Genomic DNA, 24,490 nt, shown 5'->3' with positions numbered 1-24,490 from the left:
ACTGAGTTCCCTTTCTGTCTACCAAGGCATGGTCCTCAGCCCTAAATCTGCACAAATTGCAGGTTTATTTTCTAAGAGGAATTACGTAGGAAACGTATAGGAAAGAAAATAGCCAGTGGGCGATTTTTGCTCACTTAGGAATGGTCCGTTCCTTTCTAAGATTTCAGTTCACTTATTCTTCATTGGTTTCGTGGTGTCCAATATCTTTTAAAATGTGATTTTTAAAAAAATCTCTTTTTTCCTGGTTGTCATAGTAGGACCCGTAGATTTCTGCTACCTACTGCATCCTGCTTGGAAATGGAAATTCTTTAGTAGATTCCCTTTTGGGTTTTCTGTGAACCCAGTAAGATCACCTGCAAATAATAACATTTTTACTTCTTTTTTGGTATATATGCTCTTTCTCATTCCACTGACTGGGAATTCCAGTACAGTGTTATACAGAAGCCATAGCAGGCGTCTGTGTTTCTTTCCTGATCTCAGCAGGATAGCTTTCAGTATTTTACTATCAAGTTGTTTGGTATTTGCTTATTTGGATATCCTTTATCCAATAAAGGAAGTTCCCTTCTATTTCTAGTTTGCCAAAAAATTTGAAGTGTGAATGGATTTTTAATTTTATCAAATGTTTTCTGCTGCTTTTGAGAGGTATGGCAGTCCCCCTTATCCGCAGCTCAGCTTTCCGTGGTTTCAGTTACCCACAGCCAATGACAGTTCCCCAGCAGGTGAATTGTCAGAAGGTCAGTAGTAGCCTCATGTTATGTCATTCCCCTCACCTCATCTCTTCACGTAGGCATGCTATCATCTCACATCGCCACTAGAAGCGTGAGTACAGTACAAGAAGGTGTTTTGAGAGAGGGAGAGACCACATTCACATAACTTTTATTACAGTATATTATAGTTGTTCTATTTTATTATTGTTGTTAATCTCTTACTCTGCCTAATTAACAAATTAAACTTTATCATAGATATGTATGTAAAGGAAAAAGCATAGTCTATAGAGGTTTCAGTACTATTCACTGTTTCAGGCATCCATTGGGGGTCTTAGAACATATCCTCTGTGGATAAGTGGGGGGGGCTACTATAGTGGAATTTTTCTCTTTTATTCTCTTAAGGTCATGAATTACATCAATTGATTTTTCAAACATTAAACCGAAGTGCCAGACTAAATCTAGCTTGTGTGATGTATTATCCTTTGTACACAGTGCCAAATTTAATTTAATATTTTCAAGTTTTGCATCTGTGTTCTTGAGTAAGACTAACATATACTTTTCTTTTCTCATCATTTCCATGTCAGATTTGGCAGAAAGATTATGCTGACCTCATAAAATTAGTTGGGAAATGTTTGCTCTTTTTGTATTCCCTAGAATGTTTGTGTAAACAGCATTATTGGTTGCTTAAATGTTTGGAAGAACTTGATGGTGAAGCTTTCTAGAAATGGAGTTTTCTTTGTGGGACAGCTATGGATTATGGATTCAGTTTACTTAATAATTTTAGGACTGTTTATGTTTTCTATTTATTCTACTGTCAGTTTGGTAAGTTGTGCCTTAATGGGAATTTTTTAAATTAAACTTTTTATTTTAATTCCAGTATAGTTAATATGACACTCTATGTCATATTCATTTCAGGCATACAGTATAGAGATTCAACAATTCTATACATTACTCAGGGCTCATGATGATAAGTGTCCTCTTAATTCCCATCACCTATTTCACTCATCCCCCCATCCTCCTCCCCTCTGGTAACCATCAGTTTGTTCTCTGTAGTTAAGAGTCTGTTTCTTGGTTTGTCTCTCTCTTTTTTCCCTTTGCTTAATTGTTTCTTAAATTCCACACATGAGTGAAATCCTATGGTATTTGTCTTTCTCTGACTGACTTATTTTGCTTAGCATAATACACTCCAGCTCCATCCATGTTGTCGCAAATGGCAAGATTTCATTCTTTTTCAGTGACTGAATAATAGTCCATTGTATATATACGCCATGTCCCTATCCATTCATCTATTGATGAACACTTGGTTGGCTTCCATAATTTGGCTGTTGTAAATAATGCTGCAATAAACAGAGGGGTGCATATATTCTTTTGAGTTTGTGTTTTTGTATTCTTTGGGTAAATACCCAGTAGTATGATTACGGGATTGTAGAGTGGTTCTATTTTAAAATTTTTGAGGAACCTCCATATTGTCTTCCACAGTGGCTGCACCAGTTTGCTTTCCCACCAACAGTGCCCGAGGGTTACCCTTTCTCCAGATCTTTGTCAACACTTGTTTCTTGTGTTGTTGATTTTAGCCATTCTCACGGGTGTGAGTGATATCTTGTTTTGGTTTTGATTTGCATTTCCCTGATGGAGAGGGATGTTGAGCATCTTTTCATGTGTCTGTTGGCCATCTGGATGCCTTTGGAGAAATAATGGGAATTTAAAAACTTTAGGGGCACTTGGGTGGCACAGTTGGTTAAGTGTCCGACTCTTGGTTTCAGCTCAGGTGTGATCTCAGAGTTGTGACATGGAGCCCCATGTTGGGCTCTGCATTCAGCGGGGAGTCTGCTTGAGATTCTCTCTTCCTCTCCCTCTGCCCCCCGCATTCTCTCTCTCTCTCTCGCTCTCTCTCTCTTCTCTCGCAAATAAATAAATCTTTAAAAAAAAGTTTATCTAAATCTCCAAACTTATTGTCATTGTTATTGATGATATCTTATTGTCCAAGTTAAATATTTCTGCTACATTCCTTAAATTATTTTCTCTCTCATTTTTTTCCTTGATCAGTCTTTCTTGTGCTTTAGCAATTTTATTAGTCTTTTGCAAAGAACCAGATTTTGGCTTTTTGATCTTCTCTATTGTATATTCGCTTTCCACTTCATTAATTTTTGTTTTTGCCTTTCTCATTCACTTCTTTATCTGTTGTTTTTTATTCTTTTTATAATTTTTTAAGGTGAATGCTTAGCTCTTTGTTTTTCAGCCTTTCCCCTCTGATATATCTTATGTTAATGTCATAAATTCATTCTGCGTATGTAGAATTTAGGCTGTATGCTGCAAGTTCTCGTAGGTATTTTCATTATCATTCGGTTCACATTATTTTCCTGTTTCTCTTTGTCATTTCATCTCTGACCCATATCTGTATAGTTTTTAATTCTCTTACGAGTTGAATCATTTGAAAGTTGTTGAGAATTTTTTTGTGACTCATCGTGTTTGTTTTTTATATGGTACATACACCTGCCAAGAACGTGCGTTCCGCAGCTTTGGAGTGTTGTGTTCTGCATGTGTCAGCTTAGTCACGTTTCTTAGATGTGTTGTTCAAATTCTCCTTCCTTTATTGGTTATATTTGTTATATCAGTTACTGAAAGAAGTGTGTTAATAATTTCCTGCCATGATTATAGATTTGTCTTTATAGTACTGTAAGTTTTTACTTTATGTATTTCTAGACTGTTATTTGATATATGCAAATTCAGAATTGTTGTATCTGCCTGGAAAATTGAACTTTTTATTATGAAGGGTCCCTCTTGGTCTCTAGTACTGCTTTTTGCCTTAATGTATACTTTTTTACTATTAATTCAGCTGTACAAGATTTCTTTTGATTCGTTTTTACACAGTATATTTTTCCCCAGCCTTTTTCTTTCAAGCTTTGAGCATCCCTATGTTTAGATGTGTATTTTATAAGGATATGTAGATTTTACTTTTGCACCTTTGTCAAAGATCACTTCTGTATGTATATGTAGGTCTATTTCTGGACTCTGATCTGTTTGTCTGTATGCCAGTAACACACTGTCTGGAGTCCTGTAAGTTTACATAAGTGTTGAAGTCCACTGGCTTAAGCCCTCTGGTTTTGTTTGTCAGGGATATTGGTAATTTTCTTATAAGGTCTTTGTCTGGTTTTGAAATCAGGGTAATGCTGGCCTCATAGAATGAGTTGGAAAGTGAACACTTCTCTTCAATTTTCGGGAAAACTTTGTGTGGAAATGGAATTATTTCTTCCTTAAATATTTGGTAGGATTGGCCAGTTCTCATCATGGAGTTTTTGCTGGTAGTTCCAATTCAGATTAAACATTACAGGGCTTTTACTTAATTTTCTCAATTTTCTGCTTTATCCTTTTTTCTCTTAAGCTGAAAATCTTGACTCTTAATGGCATTAGCCATTAAGCCGTTACTCATGTGCTTTATCTATAATATGTGTGTTTATTTCAAAATAACAATGTCAGTATTAAAATTTCCTTAAAACTTATTTTACTATTAAAAAATTTTCCATAGTTCCAGAGTTAAAAGTAAAAAACCACGGTATGGTCAGGGAAATCTAAATTCCATCTTTGACCTTTTCTTGCTTTCTCTCCCATTGGTGGTGTATTTTTGGAGGGAGGAGGGGATGAGGACAAAGATTATGTAAACGTACATATATACACATATACTTGCTAATAGCCACACACATACACACACATTATTTATGTGTCTATACATGTGTATATGTGTGTGTGTTTATATTTCTTTCCCAAGTTTCTTCTCCATATTTCTTACACAAAATAACATACCTATACACATCTTTCTATACCTGGCTTTTTTGTTTAACAGTGCACCTTGGACATGGCTCCTTAGCAGCATAAAGAGGTCTTTTTCATGGGTGTACCGTCCTATATTTAAGCAGTCTTCTATTGATGATACTTGGGGGAAATAGTAACTTTTAAAAAGACATTTTCCATATTCCAGACCACAGCACTGTGGCACTGGCCAGAATTACTTAACCTCATTGTAACAGCATTTTTATTAAAACCGTTTTCATTTCTATGTCACTGCAACCATTCACTTTATAATATGCCAGGTTCCATTGTATGGTGTGCTGGGGACTGAAGGGGTTTTTCATTGGGAAGTTAAAGTTCCTTACTTTTTATTATTTCTCTGGGCTGGTTTTCTTAGATGGAGGGTAAGCCTAAGCCTTCGTGGCCTTTGCCTTACAGCAAGCGCTTCTGTTTATCTTAAAAGACTTCTGCTTGCTGACGGAAGCACTCCCACCCCTCGGTTTGTAGCACCAATGTAATCTCATTAATCCCTTGCTCAGGTGGTAGAACCTTCCATTCTTTCAACACCTCAAAGACAGGTTTTCTCATCATAACCTATCAGGCTGATATATCAGGTAGTGATATATCCACTAGTCTTCTGCTTCAAGAAGTACCAACTTCTAAATAGATTAGTGTCTATATTAAATATGTGTATATTGTGAGATACCTTATATTTCAGATTTCTGTGATTTGGTGAATAAAGTATTCTCCTTGGCCTCATATACAACCAGTGGGTCTCTTCTTTTGCTTAGATTTGCCTTCCGTTCAAAGGATTTTAGTAGTCAAGCACTATTTCCTCCTTTATAGATTTTCCATGGAGTTTACCAAAGTGTTACATGCTCTTAATTACATAGCCTTTTCTCTAAACCTCCTTCTGAGAACCCGTGTTCCGTACTTAACCCCTAATACATCGGTTTAGCTCTGATTGTTTATCCCAGAGAAAACACGAATATACCTTGACTTACCAAATATTCTAAGTACTTTTCCCTCTTCCTGAGCAGTGCAGAGACCTTAAAATACTTAGAATCATTAACCTCCTCGTCACCTCTCCTACCCCAGCTTATATGCTGTTGGTGTCGTCATGTATTTTAGTTTGTGTCAGAGCCCACAATGCGTAGCTGTCATTGTTTTGTATAGTCAGTATTCACTTAAGCGATTTTTAAAATCGCTTTATTGAGATATAATTGACATACAATAAACCACGTATTTAAAATGTACAAATTGATAATTTTGACATATGTATACACTCATGAAACTGTCAGCACACATGTGTATATTTTCTAGTACACTTGTTTCTACCATAGAATCTCTTAGAAAATTAAGGTGGGAGGGGAAAAAAAAGAAAGAAAATTAAGATGGTCTCCAGAGCCTTATTGCTGTTCTGTTGGTTTGGTTTGGTTTTGTAGCTACGAGAAATGGGAGGCGGGGTAGGAGAATTTTCATGGTTTCTTGTGCCACCATTTTAGAATTCTGCCCTCATTTTACAACTCAGTCAAGAAAACAGAAGTGTCACCTGTCTTAGGCCACTTCAGTCCCCTCTCTGGTCCCCTTCATTTAAAAAAATCAGTGTATCTTTTATCATTTTCATCCATGTTCGTAATATGGCATTTGAGCTTTTCCAGTGCCTGGAAGATATTGATTTCTTGTATTTGCCACCTCTTAGAAATAGCAGCAGAAATATTTAAAGGCTTTTCTATTCTGATTGAGTCTATGTCTTAGTAATTGTGATTTCTACAAATGAGATCAGTATACATTTTGATTTAGATTCTTATTTTGAGACTATACATACTAATTTCAAGGATTTATGTGTGTGTGTGTGTGTGTGTGTGTGTGTGTGTGGTTTTTCTTTTTAAAATCTCCACTGCCTGAGAATATACCAATAGGTCATAATAAGGGACTTTTTTTTTTTTTAGTGTATACTGCTGACTTTTTGGTTTGATTCTATTAGCTTACACAAAATTTCTGTATTTGGAATTATGAATTATTCTTCTACTAACCAAAGAATCTAATATTTTTAGCCTTTGAGCATAGTTTTAATTTAAACTTAATTTTCCTTTATTAAATGCTGTAAGAGATTCTCACAAGTACAAAGTGAGTTGAATAACTTTTCAAAATGGGAATTTTGCACATTCTGATAATTTTCTGGCTATCTATAATAATATTTACTAACACTAACCTTCCTGGGTCATGCATTTGTGTTATCTCATTTAGTTGTTAAAACAACCCTGTGTGGTAGAAATTATCCTTACTGTAACAGATGAGAAACTAAGGCAGAGAGAGTTGATAAGAGTTCATACAGCCAGTATAACAAATTTGGGATTTAAACCAGGCAATATATGTCCAGAGCCTGGCCTTTTAATCAATATAAACTTGTCACGATTAATTTTTTCTCTAAGATTGAAAAAGAATTATATGAATCAAAATATTCTTATTAAATAATTGTAAGATTTTTTACTGTTGGGCTAATGGGCTCACCCAGACCCATGTACGAGGGTGAAGTTAATTTTGTTTTTTGTTCTTTTAGCTGATATAGCCCAGAGATATAGGATAAGCAAATACCCAACCCTCAAATTATTTCGTAATGGGATGATGATGAAGAGAGAATACAGGGGCCAGCGGTCAGTGAAAGCTCTTGCAGATTACATCAGGCAACAAAAAAGCGACCCCGTTCAAGAACTTCATGACTTAGCAGAAATCACCACTCTTGATGTAAGTTGTTAACTTTTACTGGATTAAATGAACATTGCCTGTTTAATTAATGTAAACAGAGTCTTATGCAATCAAGGAATCTGGACATTTTCTTACAGTTCATTGCAGTGGATCTGACATCTACAGACTTAGCGAGTTGAATTTTTCTTGACTTAATTCTCAAGGGAAATGCTCATGTTTTTCTGAGTCTTTAGATAAAATATGTAGCACACAGTAGAGCTGCACTAATTTAGATTAATCGAGGGCAAAGAGTAGCCTGAATTTTGAAGACATAGAAGTTAATGTCAGGCCTACACAACCAGAGTTTCCATATTTTCCTTAGTGGAGACACTCAGGCTATCTGCTTTAATGACTGCTGTTATCAGCTCTTTGTATAACTTTTAGTGTCCCTCTAAAACATTCCTCCGTTAATAAAAACCCTTCCCGTTGTACACTAAGTAGTGTTTAAAAGAAAAAAAAAGTATGGAGTTGGAGCTTTCAGGTTGTCACTGTCAGGTTTGAGATTTGACTTTTGCCCTGCTTCCAGGCTAAGAAGTTAGTTAGCCTTTCATGGATGCTATCAGAAGACACCAGGCTCCCAGGTCAGAGATAAAGGACATTATTGCTTACATCCCAGCAAACAATGGGAGCATGTTTGCGTTCGTTTCCTCACCCCCCTCCCGAGTCCTGTGGAGGTGACACAGAGGGTCCAGATGGATGCCTGCACACGCCGTGGGTTTTGTGGCGGAGAACTGTGGCCTCGGAGAACTCTGGTTTCAGAGCCGGCAGTAAGCCTGCTGTCTGTCCCGGAGGGAGATTACCTCACACTTCAGGGCTGCTTGCTGCAAGCACAACCCTGAGGAGCAGCCTGGGTGAAGAGTGGTCAGGGTCTTGCATTTGGCTGCGCCTAACTGTGTAGGAGCAGGAGAGACCCATGGAGGAGTCTCTACCAACAGTCACACGTTATGAATGGATGTATTATTTCAGGAATAGTCACCTTATTTAGTGATAGATTTTCATCAGTCAGTTAAAATAAAATGGTAGAAGGAAATGTGTACATTAGAGGGGAGGTAAGATTTTTTTCTCAACCTAATGTAATCTTTAATAATTTTGGACTAGGTGTTAAAATCCAAATGTGCATTTGTACTGCTACTCCATTAGCAGATAATTGAACAACAGCTGGGTGAATGAAATAACATATTTATAGCATATCTGTATGTTTGTAAAGTAATTACCTACTTTATTTTACAGCGCAGCAAAAGAAATATCATTGGATATTTTGAGCAAAAGGATTCAGAAAACTATAGAGTTTTTGAAAGAGTAGCAAATATTTTGCACGATGATTGTGCCTTCCTTTCTGCATTTGGGTAAGTATCTTAATTGAGAGCGTGCTAGTGGGTCGACTTGGCTGCCATGTGACATTCTTGTTGTGTGTGGTTATTTTCTGAAGATGACCTCTCCAGACATGATCTCAGTTCCCTTAAAGTCACCAGCCAGTCTTCCTTATACCTATCTCTGACCTCTTTTTAAGAGTTTAAAAGTCTGTTTATTTTTCTTAGTACTATATTTCAAAATATGGGTGAGTAGAAAAGAATGGACAAGTTAACAACTGCCTCTCATGCTTTTCTCCAGCTCATTTGCTAACATTATTCTGTGTTCACACAAAGTGCTAACGTGTGGGGTTTCCAAACCGAAACAGCTGCTAACCTTTCTCATGAAGAGGCATGGCTTTGTTGTGTTGATTAATCTCCGGCTCTCCACCACCTTTTCTTCTGTCTTTCCTGCCGCAGAGCAACAGCACTCCTTCCCCAGGTTAGCCTCTTCCCTTGTGTCTTTATAACCATCCCTCCCGGATCCTCTGTGGCACCCATCCAGCAGTTGTCCTCGCTTTCCCGTGTTTTCACCCTGACCCTTTTCGTGACCTACTTTCTTTTGCCAAAAACATGATTCTCTCTTTCTTGACCTTTCTGTTCTGTCTCCTGAGCTATAATCTCGTCTCTTTCTTTTCATTTCTAAATTTCTTCAAAGATTATTTTATGTTTGGCCACCTTGAATTTCTTAAAACTCCAACCAGTGAAAAATCCCTACCCTTTTGGAAGCTGACTTTTGCCTTCATTACTTTCGTGAGACTTCTCTCTGTACAGTCACGAAATGCTTCTTAATTGCCAAGTCCAGTGGCCTTTTTTCAGTCTTTAATCTTCTTTAGTTTCTCAGAAGCCTGGGACAGTCAACTACCCTGGCCTTTTTCTGCTGTGTCGACACTTAGGCTGCCTCGAGTCCCCCTGGCTTGCTCCGTATTTTTCTGACCTCTCTGACTTGCCCGCCTGTTCTTTCCTTTCTCTCTCAAAATGGAATCATTCTGTAGTTCCTTCCCTTTCTCTTCATTGGGGGTTATCGCCACCATCCTTGGACTTTATGCAGTATGATTTCTCTTTGCTTTGGCCTGTAACTATTAGACTCCATTTTAGTGCCTGTCTTGAGTAGAGTCCGGGTTTCTGGCATAGTCTGTCCTTTCCGTTTTGTGACCTTTGTCCTTGTCGTAATGCTTCTGTAGATTTTGTGTGTGTTTTATTGTAAACATTATCAGCGATATTGGGAGATCGGTGGAGGAGTAAATAACAGAGGAACTTCTCCCCGCCTCCACCCCCCGTACTTTGTGCGTGGCTGCTCTCCGGCCACACGGGCCACTTGCTTGCTTCCTCAGACGCGGCAGGCGCTTCTGCAGCGGGGCCCTCGCCCTTACTGTGCTTGCTTTCTGAAGTGCTTCTCCGAGATCTCGTCTCCTCAGGAAGAGCTTTCTTGATAACTTTGTATAAAATAACACTGCCCTGATCCAACTTGTCATTCTTTCACCACTTAGTTTTCTTCAGAGCACCTTTTTTATTGGTGTTTGATCACCCAAAATAAATATATCTATTTGCTTGTCTCTTTCCACCAAAACGTAAGCTTCGTGAGAACACAGGCGCTGTCACTTTTGTTCACTGCTGTGTACCCAGTGCCAAGACCATACCTGGTACAAAGGAAGCACCTAGTGAATAGTTAGTGAATGAATGAATGAATGGATGGATGGAGCGAGCGAGCATGTTCTTCCTTTTCATTCCATTGGCATCAGTCTTCGTTAACATCCTTTGTGCCTCCCTCCTGTACTGCTCTAGTCAGAAACTGGCGAGAAATCAGTATTCAAGTAATCCAAATATAATTTAGAGAGAAAAAAAGGTTACCCATTCGACTTAGAATTTGTTGTAGAATTCACTCACCAAACATTTATCAGACATCTGTTATGTGTCGATACTGTACTGGGGCATAGGAAACAAAAAAATTGGTTATTGTAGAATTATATTCCAGTGACGGAGATTATTTCAGTTCATCCAATTCATAATTGAGTCTGACTTGGAAGCGAATTATGTGTTTTTGTGATTGATCTATGTGACCACATCAGTGACCTTGATCCCCGGTTACTGGAAACAGTCTGGTGTCAAAAATAGCTTTTGGTGCTAAAACTGCCAATCCAAACTTATAAAATATTGAGTCACAAAAACAGCTAACTAAAATTTTCCTTTAAAAAAATCTGCCTCATATTAAAGTTTTCCTTTAAATACATGCCTTTGTTGGTATTGCATAGTCTTACGAGTAGGAAAGATGGTGGACAGGTATATGTTTCAAGTCATTGTAATACATTGCAAAACAACCAGCCAATTCTGCTTCATTCAAGTATGTCACTGCTATTATTATTATTCTTAAAAAGTATTATTACTATTTCTCTCTTCCTATTAGAGCTGTTTCAAAACCAGAAAGATATAGTGGCGACAACATAATCTACAAACCACCGGGGGTAAGTTGCTGTTTCTTTCTTTTTTTTTTTTTTAAAGATTTTATTTATTTATTTGACAGAGATAGAGACAGCCAGCGAGAGAGGGAACACAAGCAGGGGGAGTGGGAGAGGAAGAAGCAGGCTCATAGCGGAAGAGCCTGATGTGGGGCTCGATCCCATAACACCGGGATCACGCCCTGAGCCGAAGGCAGACGCTTAACCACTGTGCCACCCAGGCGCCCCAAGTTGCTGTTTCTTAGTGTGTATAATTTTAAATATAATTTAAATATACGTATAGTATAATCCATAGTTTTATACATGCTAATTCACAGAATCATCAAATTTTAGTACAGAAAGGAACCTTGTACTAATTCAAGCCTTTCAAAGTAAAGATGGGGACATCTAGGCCTAAAGTTACATAGGGATTTAGTGGCCGAGCTGGGACTAGAGATCTCCTGATCCCCAGGCCTTAACCATCTCTCTGTTTTGCATTCATTATGAGACCCAAATTGCAAAAAATGCTTCAGTGGTCTGCGATGATCATTTCTACCTGGGACAGACCAGCCAAGCTCCTGAGTCCTCTGGGGTATAAATTAACCTGATACTTGCCAGACAACAGGGAGCAACTTTTAACCCTTGGCTGAGAAGTAAAGTGTATCTGAACTTAGAAGAGGCTGCTTAGGTCTGATGATAGTAGCCACAAGCGAGAGGCAGAAAGCACGGTGTTTGTCATCTCAGTTGGCCCGCCGGTCTGTCATTGCAGATTTTCATACACACACAAATGGAAAACTCTTGATATTTTTTCGATTCGTAGTTTTCATTTTAATGTTTGCAGTGTCTTGATACACTAAAGTTTTTGATTTTTATATAGTCCTATGAATGAATTTTTTGCTTAGAAAGCTCATTTCCTGTTCTGAATTCAGATAGGTATTTGCCTGTATTTTCTGCAAGTGCGTTTCATTGATAGTCGGTTACAGAGTGTGGCTGTCTCTAGATTATCAGAATCCAGTACAGTTGGTGGTTAAGTGCACGGGCTCTGGAATGAGACTCCACTTTAGTGTCATATCTGCTGCCTTCCTAGGTGTGTAACTCCGGGAAAGTCTCTTAGCTTCTCTTTCAGTTTGTTCATTAATAAAAAGAGTTGTGATTGTAAGAGTCCTTGCCTTATGGGGATGTTGCAGGGATCAGTGAGTGAACACAGACAAAGCGCTTACAACAAACAGTGCTTGGACACAGTAAGTTCACTCAGTTAACGGTAGCTATTATTTTTGTCGTCATTTTAAGCACTTCATAAATACTGATTTTGAGTGAATTGTGGAAAGAGGTACTGTAGGTAAGTAATATTAGAGATAGCAATGCCTTAGATTTATATAGTATCTTATATTTCTCAAGGCTTTTTCCCTGGAAGTTTCCAAATTTTCTTCTAACATTTTCAACTCTGAGGGATAGCTAAATTAATTAATTCAGATAATTCTTTTTCATAGTGCCTGCCATTGGTGAAGATACTGATAAACAATTAATTGACTCAGATCTAAGGAAAAGCAGAAGGCTTAGACATCATGGGTTGGATAATTAGGTCTCTGCTAAATACAGAATTTTACAGCTCTCTTTCTTGGAAATTCGATGGTTTTTTTGAGGGGGGGTTGTTTGTTTTTTTGTATACTCTGTAGATTTTGTGGGCTTATAGATGTTTTGAGAATGCATTTTTGCTAGCACAGGTTAGATTTGTCTAATTTTTTCCCCTGCTTTTGTAACAGCATTCTGCTCCAGATATGGTATACTTGGGATCTATGACAAATTTCGATGGGACTTACAATTGGATTCAGGATAAATGCGTTCCTCTTGTTCGAGAAATAACATTTGAAAATGGAGAGGTATGACTTCCTGATGTGTGTTATCTTTAATTCAGATTTCTGAAAGAACAAGCTTCCTCTACTCATCTTACTATTTTACTATACATTTGCCGGTTGTAACAGTCGTACAGTGGACAGAACTATGTCATAGCCATTTCTGTAAGAGAGGCCACTGGTTTGTAGCCGTTGCTCTCCCAGAACCCCTCTCTGTGGCATTTCTAGCAGTAGCCTTGAAAATGAATTGGACCATGCCTCTTAGGTGATTCTGGTACTCCCCTTAGTTAAGGGGGTGCCCTGAGAAGCAGTGCTGTATAGATTTTAGTTACAATGAATTATATACAGTGAATAATCTTTTGCCATAAAAAGGTTTTTCTGATTCCTGTCTATCCTAAAAGAAAGAAATTGTGTTCTTTTAGCATAAAAATGAAAGCAGTTATCAGATGTTATTTTATAACTGACCTCAGTGATCCCATGCTCCTGAAATAAAGTCCATCCAAACTCTTACAACTCCCATGAAAACAAAACACAAACGTCTAATATTGGAGGAACAAGTACAGAGGCTGTGTCTGTGAGGTGCGTAAGAGGGCCGTGCGTTACACGGTAAGGAGCTGTAAGTGTACGGTGCAGATTCTAAATATGTAGTTCAGATGTTCACCTACCATATAACCACCTCCTAGTCACGAGCCGGCAACTCTAAAGGGTCGGGTGGTAAGTATTTTAGGCTCTACAGTCGTGGCCCAGAAGCAGCCTCGTACAACACCTAGACCCATGCGGGGACGTTCCAGTAAAGCTTGCTTGCTTGCGCTCTTTCCTGGTTTGTCGAGTGAACATCCCTGCTACTTTTCTCCATTCTCTAGGCTTTGGGTATGTTTAGCTGAATACATTTGTTAATTGCATTAGTTTATTTAGTCCTCAGAGGCTGAGAAAGATTTAGTAACTTGTCACAATTATTCACCTGCTTTGGTAGTTCTTTCTTTCTCTCTCTCTCTCTCTCTCTTTTTTTTTTTTTTTCCAAAATGCACATTCTTTATTTTTCAATTAATTAATTGATTTTTTAAATTATGGTATAATTAACATAGTGTTATTAGTTTCAGGTGTACAATATAGTAATTCAACACTTCGTACATCACCCCGTGCTCATCACAAGTACGCTCCTTAATCCCCATCACCTATTTCCCCCATCCCTCCAGCCCCTTCCTTCTGCTGACCATCAGTGTGTTCTCTGTAGTTAAGAGTTTGTTTCTTGATTTGTCTCTCCCTTTCTTTTTCCCCTTTGCTCATTTGTTTTGTTTCTTAAATTCCACACGAGTGAAATCATATAGTATTTGTTTTTCTCTGATTTCAGCCTTATACCCTCTAGATCCATCCGGGTTGTTCCAAATGGCAAGATGTCATTCTTTTTGTGGCTGAGCAGTATTCCATTGTGTGTACATATGTATATGTACGTGTATATGTGTATATACCACTGCATATATATATATATATATATACATGCACACCTCTTCTTTATCCATTTACCTGTGGGTGGACACTTGGGCTGCTGCCGTATCTTGGGTGTTGTAAGTGATGCTGCAGTAAACATAGGGATGCATATGTCTTTTCAAATTAGTGTTCTTGTTTTCTTTCTTGTTTCCACCCAATAGTGGAATTACTGGATCATCTTGTGATTCTATTTTTAATTTTTTAAAGAACATCCGTACTGTTTTTTACTTTGGCAGTTCTTACAGGAATAGTTTCTAAAAAGGAATAGAGTCAAAAAGTATAGACATGGAAAATCTTAATAAATAGGTGTTCCTGTGCCCACCCCCATAGTAGTTGGTACATTTAAAATTCTTTAGATTTTTAATTACATGTTTTAACCCACTACCCCAAGTCATTTAAACTATGAGGAAAGGTTTTTTAACCTCTAAAGTTGGTTGTCTGGATAACCTTCTCCTGAATCTTTTAATACCTATTTCATAAAGACTATGTTGGTGTGGACACAGGTAAACATGGAAGCGGAGGCAGCATAAACTACCAGCTACTATGTTAGTGTATATAAATTGATACAGCAAATTAATTGATATGGATGTATTCAAACTATTCATCTGTTCATTACTTCTTGCCTAATAGTTGTTAGTGCATCTATACTTCGGCTTAGTTTAATAAAGCAGTATGTTGTATTTGTTTTTACTTTGAACCTTCTAGCTCTTAAATTTTCTAGAAGGTGACTGCTGAGTCTTATTTCCCAATTAGTATTTATTCAGCAGCATCTGTCTTCATTTATTCGGTCCTAGGTTGATTGCACATTATTATGTACAGTAATCTGTGAGCAAAAGAGAAGTAAAGTGAGATTCTCTGTTTTCAAGAGGTTTTCAGTCTAGTAGTTCCCATGTACAGATGATGTAACATTAAAGACATGCCCCATGCCACATGAGGGGCACTATGAAAATGTTCTGGGAATTCAGAGGAGAGAATTCATTTCTACCTTTGGCGGAAATGGGGTAGGAATCAGGGATGACTTTCTAGAAGAGGCATTTAGGTCCTGTAACAAAAGGGCAAAAAAGAAGCAGAAGTACTCATGGAAATAGGGAAGTAAGAGGAGGGGCCAGTGCATTAATGAGTGTTGAAGGCACTGATTGGACTTTGAAATGGAGATACCGAACAGGAAGTTGGGAATCCAGACTTGGATTGTGGACTGGAACTGGGCTTGGAGATGGAGAAGGAACCAGTTAGTGATGATGGAGGCTGTTGGACTAGTTGAAGTTGCCAGGCTAGAGCAGAGGAGTCCAAAGACAGAACCGTGGGAGTAGAAGGAATGAACGTGTTGGGGAAAGAAAAAAAAATGTGAGCTGAAGGGATAAAAAGTGAGGAGGAAGAAACTGTAAGTCAGCTTGCTAAAAGATCAGTGTGGTGCTGGGTCCGTGGGGGAAGAGAGATGGAGAGCAACTGCTGATGAGTGAGTGTGGATTATCTTCTTGGAGTGATGTAGACATTCTGGAATTAGGTAGTGTTGATGTTTGAAAACCTTATGAATATAATAAAACCCTTTTTTTTTTTTTTAAGATTTTATTTATTTGACAGAGAGACAGCCAGCGAGAGGGGGAACATAGCAGGGGAGTGGGAGAGGAAGAAGCCGGCTCCCAGCGGAGGAGCCCGATGTGGGACTCGATCCCGGAACGCCGGGATCACGCCCTGAGCCGAAGGCAGACGCTTAACGACTGCGCTACCCAGGCGCCCCCAAATTGTACATTTTAAAATGATGAATTTTGGGATGCCTGGGTGGCTCAGTTAAGCGTCTGCCTTTGGCTCAGGTCATGATCCCAGGATCCTGGGATCGAGCCCCAGGCCAGTCTCCCTGCTCAGTGGGGAGCCTGCTTCTCCCTCTGCCTGCCGCTCCCTCTGCTTGTGCTCTCACTCGCTCGCTCTCTCTCCGACAAATAAATAAATAAAATCTTAAAAAAAAATAAAATGATGAATTTTATGGTATGTGAATTATATCTCAATTGAAAAAGGCAAATGTGACGAGAAGCTTAATACTTTATTCCATGTGTGAGTGTAACGGGCATCAACATGGAGACGGAAACCATAAGCAAACTCATGTCCTGAAAGATAGGTTCCAGTTTCGGTTTTTTTAGCATACAGGATGTTTGTGTTTTTTGCTGCTGCAATTCCTAAATTACAGAGAGACACGCAAGAGGATAGTTGATGGAAATAATTTTATTATAATAATTTTATTATGAAGCCCTTTCTGGGCTTTTTCTTACGAGTCAGAACTTAGCATTTGTCAGAGAGAATAAATGATGGAAATCTGCTGTCTACTCATCACATTTCTCTTGATTATTCCCCAGTAATAATAATACAAGTTTTTAAGGCATTCAGTAAGTTTTGAGGTGCTTTTGTGTCTATCCCTTGAATAGACACATACGCATACGTAGTGGCAAGTGCTTGTTAATAATGTCAGTGCATTGTGTATTGGTTAAAAGCTGGCTGTCTTGTGGGGTTTTTGTCTTTTGCCCTGAATCAAACACTTTTCAGCTGTGGGTAGTTCTCATGTAAGTGAAGTGGTTTTTGTGATAAACTTTAGGAAAAACATATGTTTCCCAGTCAGGAAGATTTATTTGCTGCTGGTACACTCAGTATTTCAGTGTTATTTGCGAAGACTGAGCATACTAGTCATGTTTACCCCACCCTAAAGTCAACATCTTGATGAAGAACCCCAGAGTTCCTCCTTTGGTTAACTCGTTTTTTCAATGTCATGGTTTCATCTAAGAGGAGCTGACCGACCAGCCCAGTGGTTACTTTAAGGCGGATCAGTTCCAGCAGTAGAGCAGGACACGTGGGTCCTCTGGGTACTTGAGGGAGAGGGCATGGCTTCCTTCTTGCATTGAGGCTAATGTTTGTTTACACCATGGGACCTTTTTTTCCTGACATGTTGCGGCCGTTATGCATGTTACATGGGTTGGGTTCAAGTTGTTCCTACCTAGAACAGTGGCAAGGCCTGATAATTCTTACTGAATACTTCTGTATACAGGAACTGACAGAAGAAGGACTGCCTTTTCTCATACTTTTCCACATGAAAGAAGATACGGAAAGTTTAGAAATATTCCAGAATGAAGTAGCCCGACAATTAATAAGTGAAAAAGGTAGACAGATTAAGATGTTTATTTTCAGCCTTTCTTCTGTCCCTCTCCTCCCCCATTATATTCATATCCATGTAAACATATTCGGGTTAAAAATTTAATAAGTAATGTTAACTCTACTCAACCCCTGAATTTGCATGTCAGCGTGGGGGTGGGAAGCATTAGTAGAGGTCTCATGAAGTAGTGGCTTTTAAAACAAACACATGACTGTATTAGCTGACTAAAATCAAATAGCTTGAAAAGTGGGGTCATGGGTGGACAATGTTATTTTTAGGTACTTTCTTCCAGCACCCTGATACTTGCCTGATCCTTTTCTAATGGATAGTCCCAGAGAGATCACCGAGAGAACTTACACAGTCTAACATTTATTTCTAAATGAAAGAAAGTTGAGTAATTCTCTGTGGAGTTCCACAAACCATCAGAGAAGAGTTTTGAGTTTTCACCCACTTTTCCTCCGTAGTGAGAGAAGAAAGTCAAGCCAAATAAAGCGAGGGCATTGTGTAGCGCCAGGCTCTTATTAGCCTTGTAGTAAGTATTTTGGGGTTGAATTATATTAAATGTCAGCCAGTAGGGACAGGAAGGGCACTCTTGATGAAGTGAAGATGGCCCCTTGAGCACAGTTCATCTGTCAGATTCATGAACTTGCTCACAGCCGAGACCTGGATAGCTAACTGCCCATTTAAGGGAAATAAAAAAGTCACCACAGCATTTGAATTCAGGGTGAGTTCATATAATTTCTAAGGAAATTATACTCTGCCCTAAGCACTAAAATTCTACCTCTTTTAAATGTTGTAATATTTAGGTTGTAGTTTTTGTGATCCCTATTACTCTAAAGCGTGTTGGTTTTTTTAAATTCATTAATTAATTAGTTTATTAAGTAATATGTCACTTTTTGTGAACTTACAATCTTATGAGACTACAGTCAAGAAAATTCTAACCTACCTCTCCAAATTCTATTTCCTGTAAAGGTACAATAAACTTTTTACATGCTGACTGTGACAAATTTCGACACCCTCTTCTGCACATACAGAAAACTCCAGCAGATTGCCCTGTCATAGCTATTGACAGCTTTAGGCATATGTATGTGTTTGGAGACTTCAGGGATGTATTGTAAGTACTGTTCTTTTTCTTTTTTAATTACTGATAATGTGTCTCAGAAATTAACTTAAAACCATTGTTTGAATACTTTAAATAATCCTGCGTTGAACCAGTAATACTTGTTATTTGGATGGATACAGTTTTGTTCACTCTGGAGTGTAATATAATTGACTGTGAGAATTATGATATATTCCTATAGAAATGCTGGCATTAGGTGATCCTAATGCTTGGGAATTAATCTCTGAAAGAAAATTTTTGCCCTTCCAGAAATTAGTTCTGAATTGAGTTTGGTGTTTGTCAGCATGTCAAGGAAAGCAGATTGTAGTCCTAGGTCAGGTGAAAGGTAACTGGTAGTAGTGCTGCCCACCGCAGTGGTTAAGACCCAGAAGATGGCTACGGCTAGACGTTTCTGTGGGGAAGAGCTGCGAACCTTTCCAAGAACAGGTGAGCTTTCTGACTCCATTCTCAATTGTCCATTCTCAGCTCTTCATAGTATTAATAAATATGTAACCCTTGTCTCTACAACAGATATTAGATTTTTATCAGCTTTCTGAGATGTTAAATACAGTGGTTAAAAATGGAGATGTTTCTTCATGTATGAAAATTTGAAGCAACGAGTATTAATTCAAATTAGACTTCTTTTAAATTTATTTTAGTACCCTGTTTTATGTCCACAGATTAAATTGCACAGTTAGAGGATGATTTGAAATCCTATTGCAGAATGAATTACCTCACTCACTGCTCAGTATTTCATTATAGAGATGTCGTTGTTTGGTAGAAGATTCTCAGTCTTACTGTATAGCAGGCCTACTTTGAATTCCGCCTTGGGCAAGTCACTTAACTTCTGTTCTTGTTTCTTTACACTTAAAAAAGGTCTTTTGTAAATTTTTGTTGTAAAATACACATAAAATTTATCATTTTAACCATTTTAAAGGGTAAAGTTTGGTGGTATTGTGTTCACAATGCTATATAACCATCACGAGTACTAGTTTCAGAACTTTACATCATCTTAAACAGAAATCCCATAACTCATTAAGCAGTCACTTCCCATTCCGCCTGCCCTCGGCCCACAGCAACCACTAATCCACTTTCTCTTTCTGTGGCTTTGTCTATACTGGCTATTTCATGTAAGTGGAATCGTACAATTTGTGCTCCTTTGTGTCTGACTTCTTTAACTTAGCATAACTTTTTGAAAGTTCATCAGTATTTTAGCAAATATTGGCATTTTGTCCCTTTTATTGCCAAATAATACTTTTTTATATGGATATACCACATTTCTTCTATTTGTCAGTTAGTGAATTTTTTTTATTTTTTAATGTTATACGCGACTAATGAATCATCGAACTTTACATCAAAAAAATAAATAAAAATAAAAAATTAAAAAAAAATAAATTCAATTAATTAACATTACAGCGTATTATTAGTTCCAGAGGTAAAGTTCAGTGATTCATAGTCTTCTATAACACCCAGTGCTCATTACATTATGTGCCCTCCTTAATGTCCATCACCCAGTTATCCCGTCCCCCTTCCCCTCCTCCCCTCCAGTAATCCTCAGTTTGTCTCCTGTGATTAAGAGTCTCTTATGGTTTATCTCCCTCTCTGACTTCGTCCTGTTTTATTTTTCCCTCCCTTCCCCTAGGATCCTGTTTTGTTTCTTAAACTCCACATATCAGTGAAATCCAAGTCGTCTGTATGACAGTCATTGTAGAATATAAACCAAGCTGTATAAACCAGTGGTTTAAAGTTTACTAAGACTGGGTCCTTGCCCTCAACGAACTCGCAACCAAGTAGAGAAAGGAGACACGTAGGGCAACAGGCACTTGTGTTTTACGATGTGAGAAGGGCTCTGGCAGAGCTCCACAGGGAGGCACTCGATCCAGGCTTTGGAGATGTGGATGCCTGAGGTGCGTCCTAAAGTTCTGTACAGGTTTATCATGGGTGGAGGAGGAGACAGGGCTTGGAGAAGGGGGATACCGGCAGAAACAGGTACGAACCTGTGGCAGAATTTGCATGACGGGAGGGGGACTGCTGAGGGGTGAGGCCCTGAGAAGCCAGCAGGGGCTAGCCCATGAAAGCCCTGTGATGTGTTAGGGAAGCTTGACGTTATCCTGAAAACTCCGAAGAGTCCATGAAAGGTTTGGTCAGGAGGTTATTTTTAAACCATTCCTCAGGCTGTAAACTGGAGAATAGATGAGAGGGAGTCAAAATAGAATTCAGGAGACTGTTCAGTAATCCAGACAAGCGTTGATGATAGACAACAAGTTGACGAATCCTGACTGAACAAATTACCTAAATAAATTCTGGCAGTAGAACTAAAGCTAGAGAGAAGCAGGAGTCTTGAGATATTTTGTAGGTGGTATAGGAGGACTTGGTATCTTAATAAATGGACGAAGAGAGCTGTGAGTGATGGCCAGGAATCTGACTTGCACAGCTAAGTGGGTTGGCCGTTAACTGAGCGGGAGAACGCAGTAGAGGAGCGGCCTGGTAGGAAAGGAAATGAGTTTTCTGTCTTGGCATACTGAATTTGAGGTGCCGGGGCCCCGAGGGAGGAGTTTCCAGTTGGGCGTTTCCATGGCTCCAGCAGTCAACAGAGATAAGGGCGGGGGCTTGAACACGTAAGGATATGGCTGAAGTTGTTGAAACAGACGAGACGACCTAGCACAGGGCTGAAAATGGAACCCTGATGAGTGCCAGCATTTAAGGGAAGGAAAGAAGGAACATGTGTAAAAGACTCAGGAGGAGGAGGAATCAAAGAAATGAAAGGAAAACCAGAAAAGAATAATATGGTAATTGAGGGAGGAGCACTTTTAGCAGGAAGGAAGCCTCAACCAGAAGGACGAAGGATCTGTTAGTTTGCCCTCCAGAAAGGCTGTATTGCAGTGAATCAAAGGGTACTGTTTGGTGAGGAAAAGAAGATTTGGCGATGAAAATTGTGCAAGAAGCTAGCCTCTAAAGGGAAAGAAAAATAGGAGCATAGCTCCAGAGAGACGTAGGATGGAAGGAGGTTTTGGTTTTTTTCTTTCTTTCTTTTTTTTTTCTTTCCTTTCCTTTCCTTTTTTCCTTTTTCCTTTCTTTCTTTTTTTTTCTTTTCTTTTTCTTTTCTTTTCTGTTCTGTTCTTTTCTTTCTTCTTTCCCCCCTTGGGGTACAAGAAACTAACCGTGATTAAATGCTTGTGGGAAAGAATCAAATGGATTGAAGAGTTATTGAAAAGATAGGAGAAAGAGGGGCTAATTGATCCAGCAGAGCCATAAGGAGCACGAGGAAATGTAAAGCCAAGGAAAGAACGTTCTTCCTTTCTCATGAGAAAGAGAGGAAAGGAAGGGTGCATTCCTTTGGGGGGGGGGGGGGGCTTGGGGGATTCTGGTGTTAGTGATAGCAGCAGAAAACCGCAGACGTTCCTGTCTAGTTTTTAACTGTGACTAGGGAAGCAAGAACATTTACTGAGAGTGACAAGGCAGGGGAATAATGAGAGGCAGGACTGTGCTGGATTTTAAAAGGAAGAGTAGTTGTACCCAGAAGTCTGCCTGAAAGGTCCAGATCTCCCTAGCATCCCGGTAGAACCTTTTCAGTCCCCTTAGCAAGCGTGTGAGCATTGACTTTTGGGCTAGATGGAAATGTCTTACCTGGTTGGGTGTCCTGTTCCTCTCATTTCTTAGGCTTGCTTCCTGAAGTTACAAGCTCAAGCTAAAAGAATGAGCTTTGTAAGAGAGGGTAGTTCTGGTGTCTGGTCTCGCTGCAAGTGCTTCCAGGCAGAGACTGTGCTTGGCATTAGGAATCCTATCTTATGCATGGGTTATTTAGATGAAGTTGTTACCAGCGCATTTCCCTACCTCTCACAGTGGATGAATCTCCAGTTGTTTACCTCTTTGCTTTCACCGCATACTCACAGCCCCATTACAAAGTCTCATACTAGTGGAAGTCAACAGGATGCTGACTTTACGACCAGACAGCAACCAGACTATGCCCAACTTTGGCTTTTGGTCCTAGGAACCCCGTGTAACACATCAAGGGACGTCTGTGAGGAGTTCCATCTTGGCTGTCTTAAGTTTTTTCCTTCAGTTGTGAAGTCAGATTTAAGTGTTACTTTGGCACTTCCAGTCCCATCTTGGTGTCTGCTGGTCAGAGAACCCAACTAACACAAGTAGGTGTATCCTTTCTCACATGACCCAGCCCCCCTATTCTCCAGCTCTAGTTTACTGGACCAAGAGGTGGGCACCTGACCAAGAGAAACTAACCTCCCAGCTGGCAGCATTCTACTTGTGCCCTGGTGCAAAAAAACTGCACCAGGAAGATTTCTCCAGAGACATCTGGGAATGGGAAGTGGTCCTCTCCCATCTTGCAAGTGTTTGGTCCTGTGAGTAGGGAGGGAGATAAGAGACTTGCCTATACTTGAAGATCTTTGAAACAAATTACTTCTGTAATTTCTCCCTTAGGTGCCTGATTTTCCCTCCTAGGCACTGTTCACTCTAATATTTTTTTAATTGTAAGGAGGCACATGCTGTGTGAGCTACAAACTGAGCCTATGTGAATAGATGTTGGTGTTAAAAATCAAATAAAATATGTAGCAAAGTGAATCTGACACATTTAATGGCTTGCATAATTGTTATTGTGCTGCATGGTAATTAAGGCTTAAATGATAAGCAGTTTCCATAAATTACTGTAATTACTATTACTTTTAGTAACTCAGCATTTCTGGGGTCAGTTGGAGGAAGTGCGGTTGTGGTAAGGAGCAAGAAAGCGGATTTATGGTACCGAGTCTCCTCATGCCAGAGTTGGTGTGGCGGGGGGGCACGCTACCAGTGTTCTAGTGACCTCTCCGTTATTTCAGACACGGAGCCTGAGGGAGGTAACATAACACGCAAGGCCACACAACTAACTAGCGGCAGGCCTGGGGTTCATGGCCGAGCGTATTGAACCCAAAGCCCCAAGCTCCTACAGCATCCTATCGGCAGTTACATTCTCAGGACGTACAAAAAGCAGTGTAAGTGTGAATGTCAAAGATGTTTGAAGAGACAGTACTTGTACCTGAAACTACATCACAGATCTGTGAATCTTCGGTTTTTTCCCCCTATAGATTCACCAGATTGATTTCTTGCCAAGGGTAAAGGAATAGATTTTACATGTAGAGGAAAAGAATAGGGGGTAATTTAGAAACCTAAGAGCACCTAAGGGCAGGTCTAGGAAATGGTCCACAATCCCAGGAGGAGAGAATAGATGGTGAGGGGCAGAAGGCTGTTGAAGGACTTTCAGGAGAATCCCACCTTCTAAAAAATGGTGACCAGCAAATACCGTACCATGTGTACGTTCGCTGAAGTGTGCACACGTCCTGCAGCTGGGGCCCCGGGACAGGAAAAGGCAGAAGGTGGAGTGGGCTACTGTAGTGCCGAGCCCCCAGCTCTGGGGTCTAGGTCATTCATCCCAGATCTCTGATCGCTGAAAATGATGCAATTCCTTACACTGCTCCGTCTGGGAACTTGGCTGCAGCTGATTGGCTGCATTTTGGCAGGAGGCGGGGCGGCTGCGGTGAGGAGCCAAGCGGGTCAGGGCAAAGCTGAAACCGGGGGTGAGTGTCTCACTAGTTCCGCAGTTCAGTCACCTGCTGGGACAGGTTAGCCTGCCTCCTTGAACTTGGAGGGCGCCAACCAGGAATCAGGCATAATGATAAGGAGCTTGGCGGGAGAGGCAGAAGATTTGTAAACTGGGTCACCGTTGGGTCTCTCTTAACTCTGAGAATTGCGTGTTGTTCTTCATGATCCAGGGCCCCTGTCAAATGAGGCTTTTTTAGGTGGAAAAAATAGGTACTGAGAGGGCTTCTTAAAAGGCAAATTTTATTCATTTAGTTTTTTATCTCTTGTAATACCAACTGCTTTGTGACAGCATTAAAC

The 24,490-nt window shown here is 39.5% G+C and overlaps 1 protein-coding gene across 1 annotated transcript in view; it reads left to right on the top strand.

The window, feature by feature from the left end:
* Positions 1–24,490, top strand: part of ERP44 (endoplasmic reticulum protein 44) — a 91,371-nt gene that overhangs the window by 53,971 nt on the left and 12,910 nt on the right. Inside the window, exons 5-10 of the mRNA XM_026506137.4 lie at positions 7,057–7,241; positions 8,472–8,587; positions 10,995–11,052; positions 12,789–12,905; positions 17,398–17,509; positions 18,475–18,616. Of these exons, the coding sequence (XP_026361922.2) occupies positions 7,057–7,241; positions 8,472–8,587; positions 10,995–11,052; positions 12,789–12,905; positions 17,398–17,509; positions 18,475–18,616 (730 nt within the window). The remainder of the gene's footprint in view (positions 1–7,056; positions 7,242–8,471; positions 8,588–10,994; positions 11,053–12,788; positions 12,906–17,397; positions 17,510–18,474; positions 18,617–24,490) is intronic.

The sequence above is a fragment of the Ursus arctos genome, unplaced genomic scaffold (assembly GCF_023065955.2).
Source record: "Ursus arctos isolate Adak ecotype North America unplaced genomic scaffold, UrsArc2.0 scaffold_18, whole genome shotgun sequence".
Classification (NCBI taxonomy): domain Eukaryota; kingdom Metazoa; phylum Chordata; class Mammalia; order Carnivora; family Ursidae; genus Ursus; species Ursus arctos.
Note: the sequence above shows the minus strand (reverse complement) of the source record. Positions and strands in the feature narration are given on the sequence as shown.